Source organism: Manacus candei, unplaced genomic scaffold (genome assembly GCF_025592945.1).
Source record: "Manacus candei isolate 608988 ecotype Guabito, Panama unplaced genomic scaffold, ASM2559294v1 h1tg000065l, whole genome shotgun sequence".
Taxonomy (NCBI): Eukaryota; Metazoa; Chordata; class Aves; order Passeriformes; family Pipridae; genus Manacus; species Manacus candei.
In genome coordinates, this window is record NW_026138113.1 from 6,956,230 (window position 1) to 6,980,019 (window position 23,790).

Below are 23,790 nucleotides of genomic sequence, written 5' to 3' on the forward strand. Positions count from 1 at the left end.
CACTCCCACTAATTATTTTTTTTTTTAGATGCAAGAAGGAGAACTCAGCATTATACCATGAAAAGCACAGATTGAACAGATTTGGTAATTTATGGCAAGATGGTGCATTTAGACTCTTCTAGCATCTTTTTCCCCTATCAAAATACTTGTACCTCTTACCTGCAGCTATCTCTGTCTTGCTTGCTGTCACTAGGCATTTTCATGACACCAAGTCTGACTCTTTCCACCATGACTCAGTGCATGCCAAGGTGAAAAGGAAGAGATGTCAGGTCTCTATTCAGTTACACAGGGGGACACCAGCAAGCTCTGCCCTAGCAGACACCAGCCTGCCAGCACTGGGCAGTGTCTGACCTTCTGCTGGAGTCAGTCAGTCTCAATTACTCTTCTTCCAGCTTAATGCAAACAATTTCACAGTAGACAAAAAACCCCTCCCCACCACTTAATCTCTTATTATTGTCCCCAAGTGGAGTCCATCTAGCTTACATCAAAGGACTGGTCTCGTTATGCCATTGTTTTATAAGTCTCCTAATATTCTTCCTATCCATAATACAGAAGACACTGCTGATAGAAATATGTCAACAGGAAAACAAACAGGCAGCATTTGACATGTTATTAGTCTAGGGCTGGGTGGATAAATAAATCATAGATCAAATATTCATAGGGGGGGAAATACTGTTTATTTCCAGTGGATTCATTACGCACACACCTCTCATACAGCACAGTGACAAAACACATCCCACAAAAAGGATGTCACAATGTACCCAAGAAAGGACTGTTGATGCAACCAGGACAATGTATTCCCTCCTTAGAAAGTGCTTCAGTCTCTTGGGAATATATCACACTGGTCATAAAGAACAAAGCCAGCTGGAAGTGTCCTTTAGCTATATCACTTCATATGGCAGGGTAATTCATCAAGACTGAATCATTCCTAAACACTGGATGTTTCTCTGAAAGTAATTTGTTCTATAAGTGCAATAAATATTAAGTATTTCACCCCTTTGTTTAAAATATTGAAAACTACCACACTTTTCTTAGATGAAAAATATGTGCTAATCCTAGTCTGATCCTACATCAGGCCTACATCAGGATATTTCAGCTCACCATGCTCTCCATAATAAATGATACTGATACAGCAAAACTGAACCCAATTTATTTTGATGCCTCCTAACTAAAAACAACAGTAAAGAAACTGCCTTGGCCATTGTTTCAGATGCAATCTTAACTGTAATAAAGCCAGGATGATAAGGTTAGCATCTCTTCTCTCCTAAAATGAGTGCTTTGCAATCAGGTCACCCAAACTCTAAGGAATGAAACACCTACAGTTGTGGAGTATTCAGTTACTAGAACTCCATAGCTCAGGTTCTTAGTGGTGAAATGAACCATCAAAAGAGAAAACTCACTTCGGGTTAGAAGTTTGCCACTAGACAGATGCCAGTAACCCACTGGTGGTACCCACTTTCAAACAGTGGGGAATGATTAAAAAAAAATCAAGAGCTTTTATTTTTGTTTTTTTCAGAAGCAGTTACTTCAGAGGAAGCATCTCAGATAGGTAAAAGTTTACCTCCATCTCTAGACAAATGCTGTGTGGAAGTATCCAGAGACAGGAGGTTGTACTGCTTAAAGGTCAAAGGTGCCTCTGTGCCTAAGGTACCATGTTGCAAAAGTTAGAGGACTAAGTATCATTAACATACATTTTTCAGTCTTTCTTCAGAAAACACAGCCCAGATAAGCACAGGGCACAAAGATGGTGGGGATAGAAGAGAAGAAATTCCATAATAACTCTATTTCAAATGGGAAAATAAGCTTTCTGGAGGACCTAAGCACAGGACTGGTAAAAAAGTCCAAACCACTCTTCCTCCATTGCTTTCTTAGAGCAAACAAAGACTGATGAGAAGCCAGGGCAGCACTCACAGTAGTGGTGGAAGAACAACTCTCATCCTGGTAATTAGGCAGCTAAAACCAGAGGCACAGCAGCAGCACAACACAGACTTCTTGGCTTACAGTAATTTCCAGTCAGCACTGCTATGGGGATAATGGAAGGTGTCTGGCACCCAGTGCAACACACCCAGTGTATTTTCTTTGCTGAAAGCCTCATTCAGGCAGGAGGAAGCTCCTCTGGTTCATATGGCACAGCAGCACAGAGTTAGTTATTGCTACAGAAAGCCCATGTTGGCTCACGAGGCAGGTCCGTGTGTGTTGGCTTTTTTTCCAACAATAGCAACTTCTGTTCAATTCTTTCATTATTCAAGGCTGGGTGAGGGAACAGTGCCACTGTGCCATATTTTGCTTTGACCTCTTGCTTACAGGCTTCTACTGTAACTAGTCCATGTTCATCACTGTACTCATTACAACAAATTCTCATTAATTGATAAATGGTTCAAAAGCCAGTGCTGCTGATCCCTGAATCCACTCATCATGAGAGAACATCTAATGAATAGCTTTAATTGAATACATTCAGCCCTGGGTCACACCACAGTCTTCCCCAGCTTAAGCCTTACTTACCAGCCTTGCTACATAGCTGCAATCACATGCTGTTTCCCCTGCTCCTTGGTTGGATAAAAATATTTTAAAAGATCCCAGACTATCCCCTCCCCAAAAAGAGGAACTACAAACCACTAATCCAAACCACAACCTTCCAGGAAATATTAATGCTCTTCCAGCAATATTAATGCTAAAATCAAGGTAACCTTACTTGCATAACTATTTCGATCAACGTCTGGCAACTAGTAATCTGAATTTAATTTGTCCCTACCAAATAAAATAAACTGAACTTACTCCTTTTAATGGCTGAAACACTTTCCCAAATGGGTGCTTATTCCTCCAAGATATAATCAGCACTCAGTTTTAAGCCACAAAATAACTTCGATCATATAGATTCTCCTTCACCTTCCCTCTCTCCTTTCCTGTGTCTTCGGTACAGAACATTAAACATTGGAAGTAACACAGACACATTTGCATTTCAAATAAGTACACTTACTAACTGGAGGCAAACAGACTCTATAGTCTCCACAAAAAACCCTGTATTCAAATAACACCTGTACATCACAGCAGTGTGTGACAACCAAACACTGAACAAATAAAGAAGTGCAGCAAAAGCTATGCCTAACACTAAACACATGAGAGTGCCCTATTACCCCTTCCTTGGGCATTACTAAACAAGTTTCTGGGAGAAACAGAGCAACTGAGGCTTTCTCAGAGACAGAAGGAACAAGATCTCATTGCTCCAGGAACAGGTATCCCTCATTTCTTTGTTTCAGATGTCATTAAGCAAACCTGAAACTCGACTGCATCCCTCGAAGGAAAAGTTAAGGGTGATTTTTTTTCTTTATGTACAACAGGCAAATGCTCACCATGTGAGATAAGTGGGCTTTTCCCTAAGAAGCTTCAAATTAAGTCACACATAAAGTATGTTATCAAGATCATTGCCTACTGCTATTCAGTAAAGGCTGCATTCCCAACACGAGATAACATAGCAGATTTTAACAAATTCCACAAACTTCAAGGGAGATTCAAAGAATGACTGCTTCACTCCTCTACAAAAGGAACCAATTAAAGACCCAGCACTAAAAGGAATTTTGAATGTATTGCTCTTGAATGAAACAATGTTTGAAGAAGGAAATTCATTTGTTTATGAGACACATTGTTGGCTTTGCTGAGTTTTACTACCACAGTCTTCCTCCAAGAGGAAATATATTAATAAACAAGAAAGAAGAAAGAGTCTATCACTCCCAGTAAGGCAGCCCAGTGTTAATGCCAGCAGCGAGATGGTAAGACTTCTACCAGAGCTTTATTTGGCATTATTAATTATAAATCATCCAGAGCTTCCAAGGTCCCATTTACATCCAAATTCCTCCCAAAAGCTTAGGATTTTGAAGTGAGCTTATTACACAGTCTTATCTGATTTATTATTTTTTTTAACTTGAATTTTTTAGGGTTTGGACTGGCCTTTATGTTAAGCTTTTTATAGAGCCTATAACAATAGGGCCCAAAATACCACAAAAATACAAATAATTTATTCAGCCCAGAAATCTGACCTTTTCATGAACATTTTTGGAAACTGCGTTATCAGGTAGATCTGCCAAGAAACAGAACCCAGAAAATAGGTCCTACAAACTGTATACCAGAATCAGATAATTACATTGTATGATAATGAACCAGCACAGTTAAGGAAGCATCAATAATGCCTTAGTGGTTCCTAAAAGTAAAAAAACTGAATTAGTTTGCCATCAGAGCTGTGTTATTATACCACAGAAACACAGCACGAAGCTTCCAGCACTTCTCTGTTCCTGGCCTCAGACTCGTTCCAGTAAGAAGACTGTGCCCTGCTGCTGCCTCTATAGCTCTGACCCATTTTCTTCTTCTCCCTGTAGGGTCTGGAACAAAGTTTCACTGAGATCAACTGGGGAGAGGAAAAAAAAGAATGAGGGTAAGAGAAAATAGGGAAAAGTGTAAATTAAGAAATATGGGAGTCATCAGTGGCCAATGTTAATTATTAATTGATTGAGAAAGAGAATAATGAAATGCTGTTGCTGCATTAAGCCCTGCTTATGCCTCCTTATAGACACACAGATCAAGAGTTTCAGGAGTTGAAGCCCATAGGAAAGGGAGATGTTGAAGACAACTGCAGCAATTCTGTATCAAAAGAAAAAGCAGAGAAACCAGTAACTGATCTAGATGTAGTAAAATATGGGTAGTTTTGCCTTCAGTACTCTTGTCCTTAATGAAATTATTGACTATACCAACTTCATTTGGTTCTATCTTTTTTTTTTTCTCTTCTAGTCTTTCTAAGTCAGCATATACAGGCATAACTGCGTACACAATATTTCTTTGATGTAGAGTTTGCCTTTAAATTTGACCTAGGGTCTACTAGGACACAGCACTGATGAAAAAAAAAAAGATGTAGGAAGAAGCTTCCCTCTTTCAATCAACTCAACCTCCCATCCTCAAACTCTCTCATAATTTCCTCCCTACTTGTTAATTTATTGAAAGGGCTCCTGTGCTAACCAGAGATCAGAGGATCAGAGTCCAGCAAATACACTGGCCTATTCCTTCTTGCAGCCTAAATAAACAAGCCAGCTCTTAGCTGTCAGCATGTACAAGTCCTAGCCAAGCAGTACCTACCCCTATATTATTTTTTTCCTTTTTTTCTCTTTCATAATGGGGAAAAAAAAAAAAAAAAAAAAGGAGAACCACATTTCTCAACTTCCTCTGAAAGTTTTGAGTCTAACTCAACCGATCTGCATCAGACTGCTTTAGCTCAGAGCCCTCGCTGGAAGGACTCTCAGCTCCTGGTTGGAGCTGAACTCAAGGCAAACCACTCTCTTGTGTGGCCCAGCAGGAGTCTGAGCCTCTCATAAAGGGGTACTGAATGCAACATTCCCTTCTCCAGAAAATCTGCAAACTAATGAGATGCAGAAGCTGGGAATGAGACAGGCCCTTTGATTTCCTTCTGCAGCACGCATGGAAGCTCACGTTGATCATTGCCCAAACTAATATTTAACAGCAGCCTGCCATTAACCTAAAAGCTTCTCTGAAGAATTAGGAGTGATGGTGTATAACTCATTGTTTTATGCTGCTCAGTAGCTCATACCATTTATTCTAGTGTATCCTGATTTTCTGTAGTCTGCTTTTGGTTTGACATCCTTTCACACACGTTCAGCTCACACTTCCCTCTCCCTTTTTAAAATTTTTATTTTTAAAATCTCTTTGTGCTCCCTTGTGCAGAGAGTTTCAGCACTATACATGTGCATGACAGCACAACTGAGTGGAGCATTATGAACTTAGGGCCTGATCCCATTTGTGTTCCCATCTCTATGACAGACCTGCAGAATGTGAAGCATCTTAAAAAAGGTTCTGAGATGTCTCCCTGAATGCACAGAAAGAGGCTCAAGTGGTCTCCCTCTGGTAAGTGCCATTAAAAATCATAGTAAAAAACCCTCACAAATCAGTCTTTGTTTTTCTTCAACAAAAAAGTGAGGCATTTAATTTTATTATCCTTTCACTTTTGAGCCCTTATGGTTCACATTTGAAAATGTGAGCTAGAAACGTAACTTCTCTTCCTCAAACGGAAGCTAGATAGAATCACGTGAAAACAAAAGATGGGACTTTATGAAAATACCCTAAATATTGTAAGGTTTGGGCAACTTGGCAGCCCTGGGGCCACCCACAAAGACTGAGGATCCCTGGGGAGCTGTGGTATAGCCGTCCATCTGCACCAGGCCACACCATCCACCAGCCCTCCCCAGCTCTGTTCCAACTCAGTCTCGCTGCCAGGCACTCCCTGAGGCTGGCACTCTCTCAGAGTCTCTTTTAAAAGAGATTTCCTGATTTCCTCCTGCTGTAGATCCTTTCAGAGCATGCTCTGCTGTTCCACCCCGTGCTCATTTGTCTGGGTTCATCTCTGTGCTCGGAAGCACGACTGTTGTTGTATCATCCAGTTTCTCCCCTTGCAGAGTGAAGGCAGGCCCAGGTCCCATCCCTTTCCTGCTGCACTGCCCTTAGTGTAAGAATGGTGTCACTTAAAACAGGAGTAAAAGGCTGCTATTTGGGTTCCCATTCTGTACCCAAATCCTAAAAGAGCAGTGGTCACTGTCCACCAGAGACAAAAGCACAGATGAAGGGTAGGCGGGTACACGGCAAAATGTTCTGCCGTGCTTGGAGAGAAGCTGTGTTTGCCTTCCCAGTGCACAGACACATTGTCTATGCCTAAATTTGAAAAATCCATATTGCAGACACAGGGAAGGTAGGAAGAATATTCTTTTGCTGATGCTACAGGGACTAATCAGCTAATCACCATGATCTGTGAAGGGATATGAGTGACCACAAGTGGGACAGAGAATAGGGAGCCTGCAAATGCAGGTATTCACTAAGAAAGCAAAGGAGCATAACTGTCAGCTATTTTTATCAGGGTGAGTTCTCATGAAGTGCAATGGGACTGCAATCACCCACTTTTACCATGCTTACACCACGATCCCTCCAGGGAATGCTAAAATCTGTGTATTCTAATCTGTATCAGAAAAGAAGTTACCCCAATATCAAACTGCCCAGGAGGTGCATTTCAGCAGAACAGCTGTATAGAGATTGTACAGCCTGCAGATGTATCTTCAGTCTAGAGAAAAGATAAGAATTCACAGTGAGAGGGCCTGATTCTGTCCATGGACTGGCAGATGGTCTTTTCTATAGAACAGTCTGAGGCACTATATATATATATATATATATACATATTCTTCTCTTCCTCTAATCTGTTGCCACCATAGTTTTCTGTCCCTGTCTCTAACAGGGCATGAGCACAGGATAAAGTCCATTGTAGATTTGCTATTACAACAGGGTTCTAGATGCTACTTTCAAACAAGTCACAATATTCTCTCAGAAACAGTACAAAATTTGTTAATGACAGTATAGAGCTGAGTATATTCAACCTCTCAATCATACTTTCCCAGTGAATGATAATTTTTGACCTTGACCACAAGGAATTATACACTCTCTTGTCATAACTTGGACACTGAGAGATTGCAATATGCAAATCTTCAGAAAGCAAAGAGATATTGTCCAATATTGAGGGTACACCTGAGTGTTCCATCTTCCCTTCAGAGTGTAATGTCTCACCAAAAATCTCTCATGTTGATTAACCTTCTGGTTAATCTACTGGTTTCAGTACATGAATAAAAACTGAAGATTTAGCTTGGCAAGGAATCATTATATTTTTAATTACATAATTTTACGTTTAACCATTTTATGCTTATGTTTTGCTGAGATGCAAGAAACATACTTTGATTAAGAGCACTTTGAAAACTAAATAATCACAGCAAGGAGGGATGACTGCATGTTTACCTGCTGGTTACATCTCAGCTCGTTTATTTGAAATGAAGTAAGAAACAACTGATTCTTCAAATCTATGTCTGACTTCAAAATCAGAATTTTCACTCTCCTTGCTTTTACATTAAAGACTCTTGCCTGCTGAGGACAAGGCACAATCAAGCAAAATTTGGTGTTAGCTTCAGGAGACCTCCATGGAATTAGAATTCCATAAAAATTTCAATTCCTCTAAATGGCAGAAGATGTCTGGCATGTGAGAGGGGTGGTCAGAGGAACGTCAAAGGCACAGCCACGCTCTAATACCAGCTCTTCTTTTTGTTTATGTCACAGCAAAATCTTAAATAAAACATTATCTTAAAAACATTTCCTAAATTCTGATTGCTTGACTTTGCATCCAGGACTGGCTTTTAATGTTGTCATTCACAATGTCTCAAATACATGCTTTAAATCAGCATATTTGCTGCATCATTAAGGAAGTTTGGACCTTCCTTATTTTCAAAGCAGATGTCTTTAATTTCTGTAGAAAACTACCGAGCTCGAGTCTGTTCAGAGGTCTACAGTAGACAGGAATGACAGAAGAGGACCACAAGCCAAGACCCAGCGTCCCTTAAAGGACTTCTCTGCAGTCCCACGTCCAGCAGCAGGACAAAGCCCAGCTGCTGCGCACCCTGCTGCCCGCAGGCCGGAGCTCCCGTTCATTCCCGAGGCTGGAGGACAGGACAGCCAGCAGGTGGAGCTTCAGGGTTATCCAAAAAAACACAGCATTGACGAGAAAGTTGCTCCTCACCGCATCCCCACAGCCGGCCACGCCAGAGGAGCGGAGCCGCTCAGAGCCAAAGCCCGAGCGCTGTCATCCTTCTGGCCAGCTCGCCAAGGAGCTGGACAGTCTGCACGAACACAGCTCCACCCGGGCACCTGCTGCATCTGCCCGGCGGGACACACGGAGCACACCCGGCCTCAGCAGCCGGCCCGTGGCACCGCTGCCTCTGCCAGCTCGTGTGCCCCTTCCTCAGCCTCGGCAGAGCCCTTTGTGTTCGCTCCAACAGGCACGCCCAGAGCTGGGACAGGCAGGCAGGTTTAAGCTCACTGCAGGTACACTCAGAGCAATACCGCAAATATTTGTTTTTTATGTATCATCTCATTCTTTGCAAAACAGGGTTAATTCCTATGAAACTGTTTATGCTTTGTCTGGAAACGCAGAGAAGGAATTAGAAGGGAGTAACAACAGGGAAATCTTGTCTTCTACTACCCTGCAGTATTTCCAGCTACGTTAAATACATACACAAGTTTATTTGAAGTTGCTCTCACCTTGTAAAGTTTGACCCTGACTTTACAAGGAACACATATAAATAGAAAAGTATTTTTTTTCTTCATTTTATAGCCTCCCCCTCTAGTACCTCTCCATTTGCTAGTGTGTAGGCACTGGATATCTCCTGAAGGAATTTACTGTCTCCTACATTACTGGCCAACATTTTGGGCTTACCTGCTTCTTTTAACATACATGTACACCCAGACTGCACTCCAAAAACATCAGCTGCTTTGTTAAAGTGGTTGTTATAGTGTAGCCTTCCCTTGGAATCCCTAAGCTGAAAATCAGTGATAGGTACAACTACATATGGGTGAGAGAGCAAGTGTTGTGGGCCACCTATGGCTTCCAGTAATGAATGGCTGCAGATGCACAAATTAATACAGAGGTGGTTAATTATAATTATCTGTTTCTCACTTAGAAAATGCATCCCTTCCTTCCTCCTGCCCCAACACTCCCCAGGGTTTTGCTGCTTTGGAAACTTGTAGCCACTGTACTGAGAGAAATCAAAAGTCCATAGTCCCTACCATATTTAGGACCTAAAAGTTAACTTGTTTTACCTAGAGTTGCTTTTTCCCAGGTCCACCTTCCTTCAATTCAGCCTCTTGCTTCTAACCTTTCAGCTTATCAGCATTGATTTATTTAATATAAAGTAGTGAGGTTACCTTAGATCAATTATACCTTTTTTTCTGTGCAATTTCCAATGCTTAATACATCTGTTACTTCTCAGCCGCAGGGACAACTTGTCCAGCTGGATCCTAAATTATTTCAATCCTTAATTCAATTGTATTTTTGCCACAGCCCAGCCAATGAGCATAATTCTTTTATGGCTAAGAAGCCTCTTTAGAAATAATCCAATAGCCCATATTAAAATATAGGTCATTGTGAAAACTGCCAACTGCCTGACTTGTCATAACTTTGAAGACAGGCTCTGAGTCTCCTTTGGCATTGCTGATTCTTTTGGTGCTTGGAGGCTTAATTTTAAAACAATCAGCTCAACAAAAACAATTTACTTAGAACTGTCCAAACTACTCAATGTTAGCCGGGAAGCTAATTTGCTACTTGGTGCTGCACTTGGATAAATGCTACAACTGAGGGCAAGTGGAGGTTTCCAAGTACTAAATCAGTGCACAACCTGATGTGCCTGTTGCTATAGAACTGCAAAGGCTTTGGACAGTAAAAACAAGTAAAAACCATTCAAACCTACACATGAGGTGACCACATGAATACACCTGTCAGATGAACATGTAAACATTAATAAGGCAAAAAATACAAAAAAAGTTCTTAAACTTTGAGTAGAAATTATTTTTGGCTCTTTGACTAATACCCACTGTGAGACTTGGAGCCTTTGGAATGTTTATATTTTTAAAGATTAGCTATATCTTTAAAAGAAATAAAAGAACTGGTCTTGTTCAGTGTTTTGGAAAAGACTATTTTCAATTAGCTACTGGATTTTTTGTCTCCTGTCTCAAGAAGGTGGAATCACAGTCTCAAAAGCTTAAGGAAGTGAGTTGTCTCAAGACCACTGACAGTTGCAATGATCCTTTCTCTGAGTTAGAGCAATGGAAAGCTCAAGCTAGAGAAATAGGAAGCACACCTTCCCTTATTGAAAAGGCAAGTTTATTTAGCATAATTCAATTTTCTCTGAGTACTTTTAGAAAAGTAAAAAATGAGAAACAGAGTTAAGATAATGAGGCTTTCATTTCCACATCTCCTCTCCAGATCTGTGCATACCGTTCTCACTGGCCACAAAGAGAGTTTCGTTCCTGTACCATAGGAAGTAACTCGGTACCAAATATTAATATTAGGCCTAGTAGAAAACACCAACCATCAATAAGTTAAATGTTTTCACTGTTTGGACTTTAGTGTGATCAGTGAAATCAGCTGTTTTTCATTTGGCAAAAGAATCAGTTCTATTGTGTCATCAGGTACATGTGCATGATTTCTCTTAAACTGAACGAGGTTACACAAAGATTGGCTTTGAATGTTCAGCAATCAGTATAGTAAACGATAAACTTAAAATCAGAAGCCTGTATTAAGGTACCTGTTTCAAATTAAGCAGGATATCAGACTCATCCTCAGTCTTTTTTGCAGCCTGCACAATTGGACATGTTTTACTTGCTGTACAAGCAGAGATATCAGCAAGAGACTGGCACCAAGAGAAAGGACAGGTCCTCCCAGCAAGCAAGGACAGATTGCTTCTGGGTTTTTGTTTAGTCTTTTCAACAGGAGGAAAATAATACCCAGCACCTTGCCATCAGTGCTGCAGTAAAAAAATCTAATCTCAAGACCTTCTGAATTCAAGGAATTTTCATCTCATGAGATCTTTTGGGTCCTCTGGGTCTGCAAATGACAGAAATTACAAGGTGTCTTGCAAAAGCCTTGATTTAGGGAGATGCAAATAATCCTATGACCACACAGAGCTCCCAAGTTAAAATACTTTTCACAAATTCTATCCATAGGTGCATAAGCACAGAAAACTCCTACATGTGAAATGAGCTTCCCAAAGGAAGACAGATAAATCTGGCACCTTGTTCTGATAACTGCCTTTTATAAAAGCAAGGAAAACGTGGTAGATATTAATCTATCACGACTTTACAAAAGTAACTGCTACAATGACACTTATAATTGTTAGTCTGAGCAGAAGACGTGGAGATAAATAGAATTGTTAAGACAGGAAAAGAACTGACTAAAGAGGATATAATACTATGTTGTGCTATAAGGATAATTATAGGCTTGGAGTGAGATTACCCATCCTGAAAGATCTGTTAACGGGAATGATCTTATTAAATATTTGCATTAATAATATGCACCCAAAAGTTTGTGTTTGATAATGAAATTTGGAGATGATGAAGTTGGCAGGAAATATTGAATTAGTGAAGAATGGGACTCGCATGGGGAAAAAAAAGGAAACATAGCATAACAGAAATTAATGGAAGCGGACAGAGTAAAATGTTAAACCTGGCCTTTAAGAATTAAAGAAGTGATGGAGCAGAATGACTTGGGTGTTTATAACTTATCTATGGACAAACATTTAATACAGGTTTGAAAAAGGCAAGTGAGATCCCCTTCTCATTGAAGTCTTGGCTGATAGTCCTGGGAATCATTACTATTTCACTAAAGGTTCATAAGACTCCAACTGAAACCTAGGCCATGTTCCCTCAGGAAAGGTTTATTTCAACCAGAAAAAAAAGAAAGATTACACAGACATGAGATGGTGAACTTGGAGGAAGCACTACAGAGAACCCAAGGGTACTGGTTCTCTTACTGTTCAAAGCAGAGACTAGATCAGTGTGTGCCCTGGGTCCCTTTTGGACACTGCACAAGTCAAGAGGAAGGGAGGAGGATGGAGTGCATCTCATGCACAGTCATGTTATGACTGTTATAAAATGATATATGTTATAAAATGATAAAGATGTCATGGGATAGCTTTCTGGGATGACACTGGTGACCCTCATGAAGAAAGTCATCTGATGCCAGAGGTAACGGGTAAAATTAGCTTTGGAGGTGTGTATTCCTGACAATCTCAAGCAACTTGATAAGGAAGATACAAATGTTACTATCACAAGAAACAGGGAGAGGCCTAGTCTTCCTCTACAACTTGGCATGTTTGCATAAACAGAATACTAAAACACTGTGGAGTGATTTTGTAATATTTATTTTCAATCTGAAAACAGTTTGTAGCATGACAGGCACTGTCAAAATGCAGGGTTGGACCAACCCAAACAGGCCCTTCTCAGTGAAAGAAAGGCCTCTCTTTAGCTCTAAGGAAGAGATACTATGACAACAGCCTACTAACAATACAGTACAGGGCTTTTAAATACTGAGTAAACACTAGATTTGGAATGGTATTATGATTTTAGAGACACTATGAAGCAAACCTGCCCAACCCACTCGTAAAATTCCGAGTAGCTGGAGCTGATATATTGACTGTCATCAAAAGATGTCCAATATGGTCTGCAGCATGGTATCCTTTACCTGCTAACCTAGAAAGATGGGCACCCCTGCCAATGCCATGTTCCTATCACTGTGAAATTGTTTTAACATTGATTTAGTCAGAAGGCTTTGTTCCCAGTTCCCACAGCAACTGGCTATTCCCCAAGTTTTTTCTATCACAGAACAACCAAACTTAACTTTATTCAACTTCTACACTTTGTTTGAAAAATGTTTATTCTTTTAGTGCTGGTGAGCCCCAAGGCCCAAATGAGCTCAGAGTTTCTGTGGATGTACCAGGACGTGAAGTTAAATACTTGGTGTATATAACCCTTGCCCCTTTTCCTCTTTTCATTATATCTTAGATTAGAATAAGAAACTGTTGTCCTGAGTCTGCAAGCCCAAATCCCAGTTCTCACAAGCAACTTCATCATACAACAACATCCTAACTCATAAAACAATATCCTAAACTCCAGGTCTCTAGTTCCCACTGCATTCACTGCTTTTACAGTTAGAATTTTTCTCACTACCCAACTAAATTTATCATGATTCGGTTGTCTTTTGGTTTAAATGGTGGTAGTGTATTTTTTTCTCCTGACATTTACCTCATTTTATTTATAAAGCAATCATATCCCTGCTCAGTCACTGTTTTGTTTGGCTCAGCTGTCAAGCTCTTGCACCAAGTGTATCAGACATCACATGAAGCAAGACTCTTTTCAGATTCACCAACTGTAAAGTGCAAGTTTCAGCATATTTAAACACTGTTTGATACTACCCTTCTCAAAAGATGGTTCACAGGAAGGACAATAGCCAGCCTCTGTAGTTCTGTAATATCAGTGGCAGAGGGCTGTGCTGCCAAGCTGGAGAATTCAAACCCAACAAGCTGCCAACAAGCACAGTAAGCCTTCACACCACCAGCAAATGGAGATCTGGAAGTACAAACTAAATTGTTGTTCACTGGAGGTTTTTTTCTTCATAGACACTAATGTGTGAGAGTGACAACCTCAGTTTACTGTTAGAGCATATAGTATATTCTCCAATACATTGAGAGAATGATAGACAGAAATTTGAATAATTAATGACTATTTTCTGAAGTAAATTACAGCCTTTTTCCCAGCTGACAGTGGAATATCACTAACACCCTGCCATCTTGCCTGGCTACACTGAGGTTTCTAAATACAATATTCCCTTCTCTGACTTCAACTTCACCCACTGTCAGCCTCCATTAGGCATAACAAGATCCAGACATATTCAAGATTAAGCAACTTTTCTATAAAATCCAATTGAGGACTTTCTTACCTTGAGGGTGCAGCAGATATTGCATTAACCAGATTGTGCACACTTTCCATGCAAGAATTAAAGGCACATATATATATATATATGTACATGTATATATATGCAGAGTGACTTAATTCTCTTAGGAAATAAGAGGGGGTTTTCTAGATTCCTCCCACCATAGACATCATGATCAGGCTCAGCTAATTGAGACCTTGTGGGGAAAAGGGTGTTCCTTAGCAAGGCCTTATTTTTCCAGAAGCCATACAGGAGTGCTGTTGTCTAGCATAGAAAGTCCGTGCAGATCATTAAGGCAGTAATAGTCACGTGGAGAGAGGGGAACCAGGTTTAAAAAGCTCCTTACTGGCTAGGCTACAGCTTCAGCTCCCAGGGAGACTGCAGTCCCTGTGTGGTGGAACCAAGAAGGAGGAATCCCCCTTCAGCCGTCTTCCCCCTCCCCATAGGTACCAGGGAATGGGACAGAGACATCCTCAGTGCTACCTGGTGAGTCTGTCATCAAGATGGTTTTAGGGCTCTGCAGAGCAGGGGCTCCCTTTTTGTCCGAAACAGACCATGTCCTTTATGTGCTGTGGGAGAATGGGTGTGCAGGGTCACTTAAATGCAGGGGAGCAGGGGCATGTTTGGGGGCACTGCACCTAACATGGGTATGTGTTGGAGGGATGTGGTGGAAGGAGTGAGGGATGCTGTGAGGACTGGGCAGCAGTGTAGCTGCACATGAGCATGGTCCCATGGGCTGTGCTGCACAGGCAAACAGCAAGTGTTTATAGGGCAGAGCACGTCCATGACTATGGACAGGGGAAGGACTTGCAGCACGTATGGCATGAAGTGTCAAAAAGAATAGAGAGAAAAGTCTTATGTGGTGTATTTGAAGAAGATGAGCACAGGAAATCACAGAGCAACCAAAGGAGACCACACGAGCTGTATGTTCTAAGCACCCCATTGCTCTGAAGCAGCATAGCTACTGCTCAAATACTTCACCGAGATCCTGGAGCTTGAACCAAGTGTTTTTTGTGAGGGCAGAACACCCCCAAATTTTCAGCTGCTGTCTTACTAGTGTCTTGGTAATCTGTGGCCTAAAGAGAGGAGGGGAGGATGCCAATAAGTGAACTTTAATTCTGAGTTGGGATTCTTTTTAACATTACGAGTTTGCAGAGAAAGCTCATATTCCTTGTGAACTCTGACTAGTGCCTCTTTATATATTACAACACTGCATTATCAATCCCAGCAGAGTGAATAGAATGGTAGGCTGCAACACCTCTGAGAATACTCTGCGGTTTGACCTGTTCTCACTGATGCCAAGCAGAAGGGAAGCTGCTTAGTGTTGGGGAGAGGAAGCCAGTTTCTGCCTTTTGTGTTCAAATTTTATTCCCTTAACTGACACTGAATGTAGAGTTACCATTCACAGCTGTTACAAGAAGAGTTCCTGCAAACCCCTTTCTGCAGCTGTATTTGCTGTATTGCCAACTTTTGGCACCAATCACTGCTCTGCCAGATAATTGTTTACATGTAAAAGACTCACATTCCATTTGAAATAGCGGCAAATAGTTAATGCCCTACAAATACCTCAACCTGACAACTGAATTCTACCAGCCTCACGCTTGCCATGACAGAAAAAGCTGGCCATCCATCAGTCCTAGCATAGGAGCATTAGCAGAGTCCGGCTCTGCTATTCAGCCTGCACCCTACCGCGTTCCGATACCAAAAGCCAAATTCTACTGTTTAGCTAAAGCCACTCTAGCGGACAGGGCAGAGCCGCTGTAGCGTAGCTCAGCCGCCAAAGGAGGGAAGCGGGCGATCCAAACAGGCTCTACCTGTTGCCTGCTAGCGGCACTTCCAGCTTGCCCGCCCGGGGATGCGCGTTTTGGCCGGCGGGAAGGAGCCACTCCGCAGCCAGCGGCAGGACGAACCCGAACCGTCCGGCTCGGGGGGAGCCGCCGGCCGGTGCGGGGTCGGGAGCCGCCGGTGCCGCCCCAGGTGCGGGCGCGGCTCCGCCGCTCCCCGGCGGAGGAAGGGCGCGGGCAGCCCCGCTCCCCGGGGGCGCCCCGGTCCCCCCTCTCCCGCCTCATTTGCATGGCTCTTATTACGGCCGTGCCTCGCTCCCGCCGCGCTGACACCGCCGGGCTGAGCGCGGAGTCGCCTCCAGCGGGAAGGCACTTCCGTTATCTGCGCCCGCGCCCCCTCCTCAGCCCCGCTCTCTCTCTCCCTGGATGTTTAAGACGAGGATGAACAAACAGGTCCAGCCCGAGCGCAAAGTGTCGGTGGTGGCCCCCCTGCCGGACCGCGCGGGGCCGCCGCCCCCGAAGAAGGACGTGGAGCTGATCCTGGTGAAGGAGCACAACGGGGTGCAGTACACCAGCAGCAGCCTCCTGCCCGCCGCCCCCGCGCCGCGCTACGGCGCCCAGGACAGGGAGACCTGGGGCAAGAAAATCGACTTCCTCCTCTCCGTCATCGGCTTCGCCGTGGACCTGGCCAACGTCTGGCGATTCCCATACCTCTGCTACAAAAATGGAGGGGGTAAGAGCACCGCTTGCGAGGTCTTCTTTTCCCCCGTCCCCCACACCCCGCACCGCCGCAAGGGCAGCATCCCCCTCTCTTCTCCCCGGAGTTTCTGGGAGAAAGCCGAGGCTCACACCCCGCGGTGCCCGGGCGCGGTGCCGGAGGGCGCAGGGAGGAGCGGCGGCACTGCCCCGGCGCTCCCCCGCTCCTCCCTTCGCCTCCCGGCCGGGGGGACCCGCCGCGGCCCCGGCCCCGGGAGCGCTCGGGGCGCCGCTCGACCCCCCCACTCGCGGGAAGGATTGCTCGCACACCCCTCGAAGTTTAACTTAGTTTCGAGCACGGGCGTAATTTCCCTTCTGGTGCCTCTTCAGCCTGTTAACACTTTTTTTTTTTCGTTCGCAAAAAATAGCACCAAAAGGGGAAAGAAAAAACTAAAAAAAAAAAAGACCCAAACCAAAAACACTCAAGCAGAAAAACAGCATCTAGAAGAGCTAGCGCCGGACCACTGAACGGTTTTGTGGGGGTAGTTTTAACGTGGAATCGGGATTTCTGCCCTCCGTTCTGCAGCGTGGGTGTTCTCCCCCTCTCCCAAGTAGATAGGAGACTTGTTACAAACAAAACCTCACCTCCTGCACAGTTTGGCAATGACAACAACAAAAAAATTACACGCAACAACTACGGTTGGCTCAGATTGTCTTCAGTAAGACCTTAACTCATCAGCCCCTTTCATCTCCCTGAAATACGCTGTGTTGTCAGTGATGACTCCAGACTGTGATGGAGTAACACCATCTGCAAGCCGGGCAGGTGCCTGGGGTGCTTTCAAATCACACATAGGAAGAACAGACCCTGCCTGGCAGATGGAGGACTGTTTGTGTGAACGGTGAATGATGCAGATAGAAGAACTGATAGATAGAAAGCACGTTCTGTGAGATAGTTATGTATGTATATAGTGATAACGTGGTTGCCTGGTGATAAAGGCTAATGGGTCACTTGTGGCATAAAATACTTGCTTCCTGTGAAAATAGGAATGCAGGATGGATGGGAAAATCCCTATCAAATAACATGGAATTATCCTTAACAGGTTACTAGTGCTACTGAAACACTCAGTCAAGTTTGGAACCTCCAAAACTTCTGAGAGGAGTCAGAAAATCTCTCTGCTCACCACTCAGACAGGCTGAAGAAAGTAGTTAGTGGAGAAAAATAACCTCCATCCTTATTTCGTTATGTCCAAAAATAGTTCTAGCCACTCACACTGTAGCAGCACAATGCATCATGAACCCAGCAGGTTTCCACAGTGTCAGGTGCAGGTGTGGCAGCAGCATCATTCATACCACTCAGTATATATGCACCATTTCCAGATCTCCAGGTCATCTGGCAATTTTTAGGAAAACAGATATATTCCCCTATCTCACATTGCCCAAGGTGACACCCAGAGTGCCTGACCTCTTTTCTGTTGTCTCTTGGGTCACTAAGTTTCTTAACCTGCTTCCTTTATAATTTATTGCCAGCTCAGGCTCAGGAAGTAACAGTCTGCAAGTCCCTTGCATTTTGTTTGGTCGCTGTGTATTATTCTGTGTCATTTCAGCTAGAGAAACCTGAGTTTTCCTTAGCACCTTCTGATTCAAAGACTTCCAAAGGGCAGTGGAGAGAAAGCTGATACAGCTACAAGAGGCACCTTTCAGTGAAAAGTTTGCACCAATTCTTCAATATCAAAGTAAAATTGGACCCTTACAAGCAAAGGTAGAGAGGCCCTGTGCTATCAGAGTCTATAGAATGACTGAGAACTGTTTATGGCTACAGAGATCAAACACTGTGGTGTCTTAAAAATTTTCCATCCGTTGCCTCTCATGTTGGACATAGACATCAGTTTTGGTTAATAGAACTCTTGTAGGATATTCAGGCTCTAAAAGTACTTTACTGAATTTCAAGCCAACTCAGTCCCCTTCATTCTTTCAAACTGGGTTTGGGAACTTGTTTGCTTTATGAGTAAATTTTCCTTCAAGACCATAGATCATCAGGCAATGGGCAGAGCTGTGGAATATCACTGGATTATTTTGATATCTTTCCAGTCATAAATGACTGATATTCTTAGATAGATATATATATATAAACACACATTTATTTATTTATTTATTTATTTTCCCCACAGTACTATTGCAGGAGGGAACCTTTCTAGCACTAGCCTAACTTTTGCTGCCTCAAAAGGATGATACAATGGGTTCCATGTAATTGCTATGTATCCCCATACTGAAGATGTAATAAAGGTACATGGATATAGACATGGAGAAAATTTAATTTCATTGTCTTTGTAGTTTTTCTGGACTGTTGAGTAAACTAAAAGGATGAATTCAGAAGGTGTTTCTGTACTTGTATAGCATGTTCCAGACTTACCCTTAAAAAAAAAAATTTACAAGATGCTCATAATAGGATTACAGTTTGTCTTTTGATATTTATAAGGCACTACTAGATACAGGAAAAACCAACACAACAGATTAAACTTGAATTGGATGGTATGTATAAAGTAAATCAGTGGAAGGTAAAGGGTTTCCTTTCCTCTTCCTCCCTCAGTTTCTTTTTATTCTGAAAGCCTCAGCAATTACTCAGCCTCAGGGATTTAACTAGAGCTGACTTCAGACAGTCAATTGCGGGTTATGAACTTGTATATCTTCAACAGATTGATACAAAATAGGCAGTGAAATGGAAGTGTGTTGCAATGCCCTAAATCCCAGGTCAGCATAGGTTGTGCTATCTAAAAGAAATTCTGTAACCCTACCAAAAGCTACACTCACAGGGGTTCTACAGATGTTCCTAGAAGTCAAAAAACAATGTCAAACACATGGAAGTGGTGGAAAATGGCATCTCCCTTTACGTATGAAAAAAGTGAGGTGGGTGACATATGGACTGCTATGTTCCCAAGGTTGGCTGTGATTAATTTAAGATGCCTGCACACACATTAAGGGCCTTTCGATGCTTATAAAAATAGGTGACTCTCAATAAGGCATGAGAACTTACAAGAACTCAGAAGGAAAGTATAAATACACACTGTATTCCCTAATTCAAAGCTGAATTTTACAAGGACATGGATACATTTACACCCTCTTTTTTTTACTAGGCAAGTCCTTGAGTTTCTTTCTTTAGCAAACTCTAGGGAAAGTTCATAGAAAAAAAACCAGACATAGAGGCTTTTGGGTTAGATCTGGAAGTTCCACTTATACAAAAAAGTTTACTTCAGTGAGTTTCACACCCCCCAGTGGCTGCTATACAGACCTTTTATGTTAGATAACTTTGCAGACAGCACTGTCAACAAAAAGAAACATTTATATTTTAAAAAGCTTCCAGTAACAAAAAGCTGGAGAGTAAGAAGCATCCAGCAGAATTAAAACACTGAATGAATAGCCAGAAACATCTGTGTTTTGGGAGTAGCCTGCTGAGAGACCCCAATGGGACTTCTGCACAAGGATAGATGGCAGAATGTAACCCTTCTGTGAACAACTGGAATTTTTGGAATCGTTCTTCTGTTATTAAAAAAAAAAAATCCCCAATCTCTAGTAAGATCTAAAAAGCATTTAATTTTTTATCTCTCTTACCTACTTTTTACGGGACTTGCCTGCCTTACAAGGGCAGAGACAGATCCAGTGGCTGTGTTGTAATATGAAACAGGCACAGAAACCTTACAGGACAGTTTAATGTGAACAGACTAGATGAGATCTTGCACTCACCAACTTCTTGGAAGAAGGATAAGTCCACTATGTGCTCTAAAGTATTTATCAGGTGACAGGGAGGCTCTGTAGAGATGGGAGAAATCTGCAAGCTCCCATGAAGCAGATCAGACAACACTCCAAAAGAGGGAATTCTCAAGCATCACCTTGTCAGTCTGGCTGATCAACGAACACCATGACTTACATGTATTGGACTGCTTCTCACAGCACCAAGGAAAAGCACTTGTTGGCAGCAAATCGAATACTTTTTGTACAGTGCATTTGTGAGAGTTTCAAGGAGCAGGGCACATCACTGGAGAAATCAGCAACTATGGTCATTTCTATTGGCTAGGCTCACAGCTGCTGTACCCTCATTATAACTCATTTCTGGCAAAAGCACATTTTTCTTTTTTTCTAAAAAAAAGAGACTCCTTAGCTGTATAGCTCTCTCTGTAAGTGATCAACATCAGTATATTAAAAAGAATGCTTTATAACACATCCAACCTTTTAATTGCTCTCTGACTATGTAAGAGGTTATGGTGAATTAAAGGATAGGACTACTATTAAAGCTATAGTCTCATCAAATTAGGGAAAGATTTAACCTGATATTTGGATTACATCTTAAATTTTACTGATGCCAAATGAAGTTGAGTAATGCCTACTATTATTAACTGATGTGCTCACAGTGGGGGAGGATGATGCTCAGTCTTAGTTAACAGAGCTATTGTAGTTTTTGTACAAGATACTTTCAGTATTAATGTTCATTTTTGTTTCCTTTTCCTGCATAGTCATAGGCAAAATTGATATTTCCCACTTAAATTTGAGGAAAAAGAATTTACCAACATAAAGTACTTTTTTGTGAGCCAAAGGATTTGCAAGGTCAGTGATGTTCAGACTACTCATTAGGAAGCATGTAATTGTTGGATTAGTCACTGGAGACTTACTGTATCATAAGAATCAGATTAAGTTTTTAATGAATTTAAGAATAGCTACAGATAAATATTTTAACAGTATTCTATCATAATACACACTTTTAATCTCCTCTGCAGCATTATTTTTAAGTGTTTTTAGACAACGGTATTTCCAGAAGAAAATGTTTGCTATTGTTTGCCAGCAATCAATACACTTAAGAAGTATCTTACAATTTATTCTGATGATCCCTTTCCTATTCCCATGTTCATAAACTGTAATGCAGGACTGATCAATCCACAGCAGATATCAAAGGCAGCATAAAAACAAATTTGAATATTCCCAAATAGGGCCAGCACAAAGTCAGGAGCCAAGAGCTGTTATGCACTGAGAACAATATCAGTGAAGCCATTGCCTCCCACAGAGGTGGGACCCTGGTTACTGCACTGCTTCACCAAAAGCTGTGGTGCTGACCAGAGCACCTTGTCTTTCTATTGCATTCTGCCTCCTCTGTTTTGCCAAGTGTCTGCCACCAAATTTAACCATTATTTTGGGAAAGAAAATAACCTGGCACTTTGCAGTTTGAAGGTGGATGACCTTTTCCTTGTAATATCGGAGTTTATATTCCAAAATAGCATTGATGATGATAATAATAATAAATCAACTTTGAAGTAATCTCACTGCAAAGCCTACGCCAAGAGTTTGACTCATCAGTCAATCAAAGCTTAGATGCAAATCTAGAGATCTTGATTTCCTAATAAGGGGGTTTCAATTCCCATTAGCACATCAAACCAGTGACCTCGGATAGGTTAAACGGTTATGCTGATCTCCTCAGAGTGGCCATGAGCTCTGGGTTCCCAGGCATCCTGTGGCATTGTGGACAGTGCTCAGTTGTGTGGGGCAGCAGTACCTCCTTCCCCAGGGCCAGATTCAGTGGCCAGTTCACACTTGCCCTCTTCCCTTTCCCACTTCATCTATTCTCTTTCCTTTCCTTGATCAACCACTAATCACCTGGTGCACACAAAGCACAGACTCACCAAGGCTCATCAGCACTGGAGTTCTCATGCCAGTTGCTTCTCTGAAATTCCCTGTTCTGCTCTATGTGTCTTATTGGTTCCACCAAATAAATCTCCAAAACAGTAATGTCTGCAGGTTTATAAGCTACTGTGTCACACACCAACTACATATGAAACAAAGGATAGCTGAGAAGGAAGAACTGAATCTTTCTCTCCCAAATCTTTCATCAATTCTGAAATTCTTCTTTCTGACTCTGAGGTATGATACCATGAAATAGTGGATAATTGTCACACTGTATAGACTATCAGCTAAATACCTGGCTGAGCAGAAGTTATGTGTCCCTGAACAATTCCAGCAGCCTTATATTGACAATTTTACAAAGGTTCTAGAGATACACCAGCATAGAAAGGTTCTAGACAAGATGTTACACCTTAAGATGACCATCCTGTGACTGAGGCAGGGCAAGTATTCAGAACTGATTTAAGGGATGCTTGTTTTCCAGCTTTCCTGTCAATAAAAGAGCTGATGTGATCCAAATGAGCTGTTCTGACAAAAGTAAAGATACCTCTTCCTAAGTACAGTGGATGCACATTTTAATTACCACTTGAAGCACTTTATTCTAAACTAAAAGGCAGAAAAGACATCAAACAGTGAACCTAAGTCTGTTGTTTGGAAATTTAAAATCTCTGCTAACGGTCTTCCCATCCTTCTCCTCCCTCCCTAACCCCTCTTCACTCCTGTATGCCCTTCTCAATTCTTTAGAGGAACTGAAGTAGTGAAATATCCCTAGAAAGCCATTCCTGCACAAGTAAATTTTGAAAGTCCCATTAGGAAGCCTTCAACGCTCACATTAACTCCTATTAAAACAAATACAGGAATTTCTTACGGTTTGGCTGGGGATTCTGGTTTTGGATACTCATTCAAGCTAAAATAGCAGGCACTTAAGTTTCATGTGCTTCTAGTCTGCTTTCTCACTCACATCTTCTTAAGCTCTTTATTAAATTTGCTGGGAGCATGGAAAATAGAAAGGCCACATTAGGAGTGTAGCAGCCAACAGCTCTTCTTTACTAAAGAAACCAAAATATCTCTAAAGAGACTGAGACATGGTCTATAGGGTTTTGGGGCAGAATTTCCCTTTCATCTTTTGGCAAAATACCACAAATCTGTCTGTCAGTTCAGTGAATATGTGAATACAGCTCCAGCAGTCTAAAGATGTTATTTTCAAGGCCAATACTTCCTCCCCATAGTTAGAACAGAAATATGAAACAGAATGTTAATACAACTATTTACACGTAAGATCAGAGGGAACATACAGCTTTA

At 41.9% G+C, this 23,790-nt stretch overlaps 1 protein-coding gene across 1 annotated transcript in view; it reads left to right on the plus strand.

Moving 5' to 3' along the window:
* Positions 1-16,337: 16,337 nt before the first annotated feature.
* SLC6A2 (solute carrier family 6 member 2) overlaps positions 16,338-23,790 on the plus strand; it is a 66,633-nt gene continuing 59,180 nt past the window's right edge. Inside the window, 2 exon segments of the mRNA XM_051805862.1 lie at positions 16,338-16,523; positions 16,526-16,864. Coding sequence (XP_051661822.1) covers positions 16,421-16,523; positions 16,526-16,864 — 442 coding nt within the window. The 5' untranslated portion in view covers positions 16,338-16,420.